Source organism: Diadema antillarum, unplaced genomic scaffold (genome assembly GCF_040938485.1).
Source record: "Diadema antillarum isolate AM-2024a unplaced genomic scaffold, OU_Dant_1.0 seq00000467_RagTag, whole genome shotgun sequence".
In the NCBI taxonomy this organism is placed as follows: domain Eukaryota; kingdom Metazoa; phylum Echinodermata; class Echinoidea; order Diadematoida; family Diadematidae; genus Diadema; species Diadema antillarum.
In genome coordinates this window covers 487,149-493,148 of record NW_027271437.1, presented here as the reverse complement: position 1 = coordinate 493,148, position 6,000 = coordinate 487,149, and the positions used below count along the sequence as shown (strand labels likewise).

General features: G+C 36.9%; 1 protein-coding gene across 1 annotated transcript in view; it reads left to right on the top strand.

Annotated features, from left to right (window-relative positions):
* The first annotated feature begins 1,783 nt into the window (after nucleotides 1-1,783).
* The window catches only part of LOC139733283 (integrin alpha-9-like), an 85,100-nt gene continuing 80,883 nt past the window's right edge, over nucleotides 1,784-6,000 (top strand). Inside the window, 1 exon segment of the mRNA XM_071644117.1 lies at nucleotides 1,784-1,966. Coding sequence (XP_071500218.1) covers nucleotides 1,794-1,966 — 173 coding nt within the window. The 5' untranslated portion in view covers nucleotides 1,784-1,793.

Sequence of the window (6,000 nt, the reverse complement as noted above, 5' to 3'; positions counted from 1 at the left end):
ATGCGCACAGCTGCGTTGTCTGCAATGTGTAATATACACTCAGCAAAAAAAGAAAGTAAACACTTTTTCGAGGTCAAATTTTTCATAGAAGATTTTTCTGAAAATCAATGTATTAGATACCATATTAAAGGTAATTTAATGGGCTATTAAGCTAATAGGTTAATTATAAAGAAAACTTTACGCATGAGTGAGCACATTCGTTCTTGTCCTCCAAGGCACAAAATTAAAAATTGACATGTTCTCTTTCATCTATTTGCAAATGCCCTTCACGATAACATTGACAACAAAAGACCAGTTTAACGCAATGAGAGACATGAATGAAATAGGAAAAATACATTTTTGTTCTCTTTATCTCTTTATAACCTCTAAGAAAACAAAGTGGGAAACTAAAGAGGAAAAATAAGAATTTTCTGTCAAATCAAACTTCAAATGACATAGGGAATAATAAGCATAAAGATGGTTGAATGAGCAGAATTTCTTTATCTATTTCTTTTAATCTAGTGATTTAAGAATCCATGTGACAATTTCAAGAACCAAACATTATTTACAATTTCCCAATTTGAAAAAAAAACCCATCTAATTTCTACCATTTTTTGTTAATTATTACTTCCTCTTTCATTTCATTTCACTTTAGATTTGACATAAGATGCTTTATTTTCCTCCATTATTTTTACCCTTCATTGATCTTTTGGACTTTAAAGATATCATAGAGATCAAAGGTTTATTTTTGCAACTTAATTCATGTTTCTTTTTGTGTGAAATTTGTTGTTTGTTCTTATTGTTCTATGGAAGAGCACATACGCATGAATGACAGCTTGTTCAGTTCTGCAATTTTTACTTTTGTGCCCTGGAAGAGAAAAACAATGGTGTTCACTCATGCGTAAAGTTTCCCTTTTTGTTGATCTACCAGGTTGATAGCCAATTAAATTACCTTTAATACATTAGCTTTCAGCCAAACATTCTATGAGAAATCTAAACTTGCAAAAGCGTGTACTTTCTTTTTTTGCTGAGTGTATATGCCATTTGTATGCATTGCAATATTTGTGTGCGCGGTTATAAGCTAGTTTGGAGCTGAGTGCTCAAGTGGCGAAGGAATCTTGCAAAAATAGTTACCGCGGAATTTAAACCATGTCGACAGTTCAACTTTAAAACTGTACCCAAAATGCAAGCAAACTTTTCTTTTCTTGATGAAAATGCTTTCTCATACACTGGTAAGAGGGACCACTCTCTTGCACACACCATGCACCAACAGACCCCTTTCCGATCGCGCGTTTCGCTCCCTCATAAGGTACACCCTATATGCAGGGAGGTGGTTCCCACACCAGTGTATATTTCTAGTTTAAAACATCTGATGTAAGAGCTAATGAAGGTTCTTCACATTTCTTAAGGATGTGTACGTATCGTATCACACTTTATCCAGAAATATCCTCGAGTATAGAAAAATGCACAAAGTTGATTACTGCATAGACTTCATGTATGATTTATCATACGTGGATGTTGATAATATGTTCTATATACTATACCAGAACTGTTATGTTCAGATTAACTTTGGTGGATAATTTTGAGGGGTTGAAAATTTGGATTTCTTATCAGCTTAGTGCACAGATTTGGGCGTTTTCAATGCTGTGTTTGTCTTTTTTTATTTATAATGTTGTATTCTGGTTGTATCAGGTTGGTCGGTGCTTTTTCGTATATGTTCGTAACCAAAAGAATAACCAATTTCTGTCACGACGTTTTATTTTCCAGCTCAACTCGTCGCGTTCCTCACCGAAACTGCCTTTTACTTAGGAATCATGTGGAATATGAGGACGATATTGCAAATCGCGGCGTTGTTCGCCCTCGCCGTGCTCGATCACACGAGCAGTTTCAACGTCGACCAGACCACGCCCATCGTCTACAACAACAACCCCGCCGGCTCGTACTTCGGGTACTCCGTTCTACTGCACGAAAACCGCCAGGGAAAATGGTGAGTGAAATCCACAGGATATAATGAATGTTGAAAAATCTCTGTATAAGATGAATGGACGTTCAGTTGTGAAGGATTGCTCCCTACGTATATAAAGTGCCAAGAAATGTAAATCTGTAGCCAGTCAAATAAATCTTCAATTGTGCCTTGTTGCCAACAAATCGGAATAATTTTCTCTGATATGATATGCACGTTGGCTTAAAACGAAAGCACTGTACAACTTATGACAGCATTCAAAATGCGTAGTTGATGGTTGTATTATAGTGCTGCTGCTAATTCTAACTCATGTTTCGGGGTATGTGCACAGAAACTTAACCGCAAAATATATAAACTCGTATCTGTGTTGGTCCAGTGAATGCAGAAATATCAGTGGAATGCTTCAGTGAAGTTTGCAAAAAATTATTCAGAAGTTCAGAAGTTGTGAGTTTAGGGTTAAAACCACATGCCGTCATCGCTGCATAATAGGGCATCAAAAATCGAATGTGATTTCAAAGTAGGGAGCGAGATTTAAAAAAAGAATCGAAGGAGAATACCACATAATTTTATTGTCAGTTTTCTAGCATGATGGAAGAGCTCGTGAACTTACCATCTTCAGAAGACAGGAGGAGTGATATTACCCTGATATCGTACCCTTATATGTCAATAATAAATCGATGGAATGTGTATGATAACAATTGAAAATTTATGGAATTCTATACTTTCTTTACATCGAGCGATTACGGCACATAAATCTACTATAACCAAAACTTTAAAAATTCTTAACTTCTGAACGAATTGTCAGATTTTCCTTAAAATTTTATAGATGTTTTCAAATAGTTCTGCGGTCTATAATGAACCCACTTCATAAGTATCCTTCCGGGAATGAATTCGCCCATAAAAGAAGTATATTAGACAGATGTGTGTATTAAATGTATGTCAAAAGATGAAAATAAGAGATCCGTAGGCATCCTTAGCGTCCAACAACTTTTAATGGCTGCAACAAATTTTGGACGTGACACGCGTTTTCTGCAGGGTTTCATCTTTTTCAAGGTTTCGCTAATAATACATCACAATATCTTCTTGTCATGTGTTGCGTACTGGAACCAACACTTCCTCATCTTAATATGTCTGCATGCATACTGTATTTAAAATTGAAAAGTATACACTACGATTTGAATCTATGTACTTATACAACCATATTTGTATGCGTGCTTGTATGTACATTGTCTGTGTATGTATTTATCGATGGACAGATGGATGGATGGATGAAGGAAGAGGGAGAGAGAGAGATATATTGATAGGTAGAGGGAGGAAGAGAGAGGAGATGTGAAGGGTTGCTAAGTATGTGAGATATGAGACTAACCTCTCTCATTTAACCATATATACTCAATTCTTTCTCATGTATTTTTGTTGTCTAAGTGATTGAACACATCAATTCAGAGGATTTTTTTTTTTTTTTTTTGGGGGGGGGGGGGCGTAACTCCCGGTGCATCTCCTTTGATATGATTGTTTTTTCATCGAAGGAATCATGCATATGAGAAAACCTGCAAGTGATACAGTTTCGGTTGAGGTAGGTCTTCAGGTCTCCAATGTTTTTTGATGATGATCTTTTCTATTTTTAGATGATCAGAAACCTCTTACCGTACTATGGAAGAGCATTACACTTCTAAGAGGAATCCAAAGTTTATCTGATGAAAATTGGTGTTGAAATGGCTGAGATATCCAAATCAAAGCTATCCTAATAAAAAGGTGGGACTCATCTTACATATCAGAATCGCTTTGTTTTTGCTGTGTGTGAGATATCTCAGCCATTTCAAAACTGATTTTCATCAAATAAACTTTGAATTCCCCTTAGAATTGTATGCTCTGTAATAAAGCGGTTTCTAAGGATCTCGCAAAGAAAGTTAAAGGCTGAATCCTCACCTCCAGTAAGACTATACCACCCCTATAAGCCATTAATTTTACTCTGAACGCCAGCCATCGATCACTGTCTCATGGCGCTCGCTCACAATCGTTTTGCGGATATAACGTTTGTTCATGTCAAGATATATGTTTGGTCGCCGCTTTACAAATACAATGTACACCACAGACAGCATTCAGATACTACCACCTTGACCGCAGCTTCCGTCACAATCATCTTCGAATGACCTCTTTTATTGGTTCAAATCCAATATCAAAAATAACGAATGCACATTTGATAGGACGATTTATATGTGTGTGTGTGTGTGTGTGTGTGTGTGTGTGTTTGTGTGTATGTCTGACCTGCAAAAGCCCTATGGGCGAAAATTCGTTAAAATAACGTCTTTCACTGAGTTTCCCTAATTACTACTGTTGTGAATTAACTAACTATCTAACTATAATATGTTTGCTAAATACAACATGTGCAGCGTTTTAGAGTATACCTTCGGAGATGAAACCAGAGACAGAGGTACTGTAGGGGCCTACCTGCTCAACACGGATTGCATCAAAAGACTAGGGACCAAATTCCATCAAATTTCTTTGTATATTTTATATGTGTGTAATTTTCTTCCAGTAGTTGTTTGAATGCTGTCAGTGACTAAATTAATAAATGAATAACTACAAAAAACAAAACAACCAATCAACCAACAGAAAAAAAGAGAGAATAAATCAACTTTCTAACTGGCGTTGTTGAAATGCACACTTAAATATGCTAATTATGTGTCATATTTACATCTTATCAAATTCTTTCCGTTTTTTTTTTCCACATTAATTTGATTTACGATGTTTTTTGATCGAAGACTTGCTCAGTAGAAACAGTAACGTGATTAGCGGGACTCCTGATACAATTTGGCATGGCAAACCAAATCAAAATCAAAGACTCTCTGCGTCTGGTCCATGTTAAGCGTCATTGCCAATTAAGAAGAGTCGGGTCAAAGGTTCATTCGACCTGAACTTTCTATCGAGGCGTCGAATAATGCGGAAAATATGAAAAGAACAACCACAACGACAACCCAACAACAACAACGGCATTAACGCATTTTGTTTTGCCACGTTTGTGGTTGTTGTTGTTGTTTTTTGTGTGTGGGGGTGGGGGGAGGAGCGCACGGGGGAAAACTTGGGTCACAAGTTTCTTCGGATCCTTTTGTGAACATATGGATATGGCAGAAGCGGGAATCTCAGCTTTTATTCACGTACAACAGCAGGATGTCGTGGTCCTCATGGTCACGTAACTCGATCGAAAGAAACTCAGTTTTGGTCTCACACTGGGACACTGTCTCAGATCTGGTTTAAAGTAACATAATAATTTTATGTGGAAGCGACGCGGGAAAAAAAAAGAGCGAGCAACTTTTGATTTGATGCGCATAGATCGCCGTATGATAAGCTAAAATATACAGAAATAATCTTCCATGCATATTTTTGTTCCAATCCTGAAGATGCGTACGCCTCGACACTTCACTCATTCTTCGCGTTGATGCTTCCACCAAACACGTCGCACAATTTGATCTCCCCCCCCCCCCAAAAAAAAAAAAAATGTCTTACCGTTCACCGAATGCCACTGAAAGACCGATAGGAGATGGTAGCTCAAACGTGGTATGAAAGATTAAGAAGTGAAAGAATCCATGAATTATTCCTTGCTCATAATTATTTGTCAAATTCTACATTCAATATATGCATGTAAGGCCTACATCCACTACGTCGACATGTTCATGATTTCATCCATATCCATATCCATATCCATATGTCTTATCATAATGTCGTGTGAACGTTTTACATCGATTTATCTATTCGTCCCTCTGCCTATACTTGTTTATGATCAGTCTACCGAATCTACGTAGATAGTTAGCAAACATCAATCAATTAGGTTACTGTATATCAGTGTATGGTATTTGACTCGTTCAACATTTCTTTCATAATAATGCTATGATAACAATAGTTTCTGGCTGTGGACATAGCTCAATAAAAGATCATGATATACACAAATTCTTCATACAAGTCCTCGGTAAAAACGCGCTATTGGTAGATCATGATAAATTCAAATAGGGCCTATATATCGGGTCGTAGTAGCCATTTTTTGTTTTGTTTGGTCAACATGT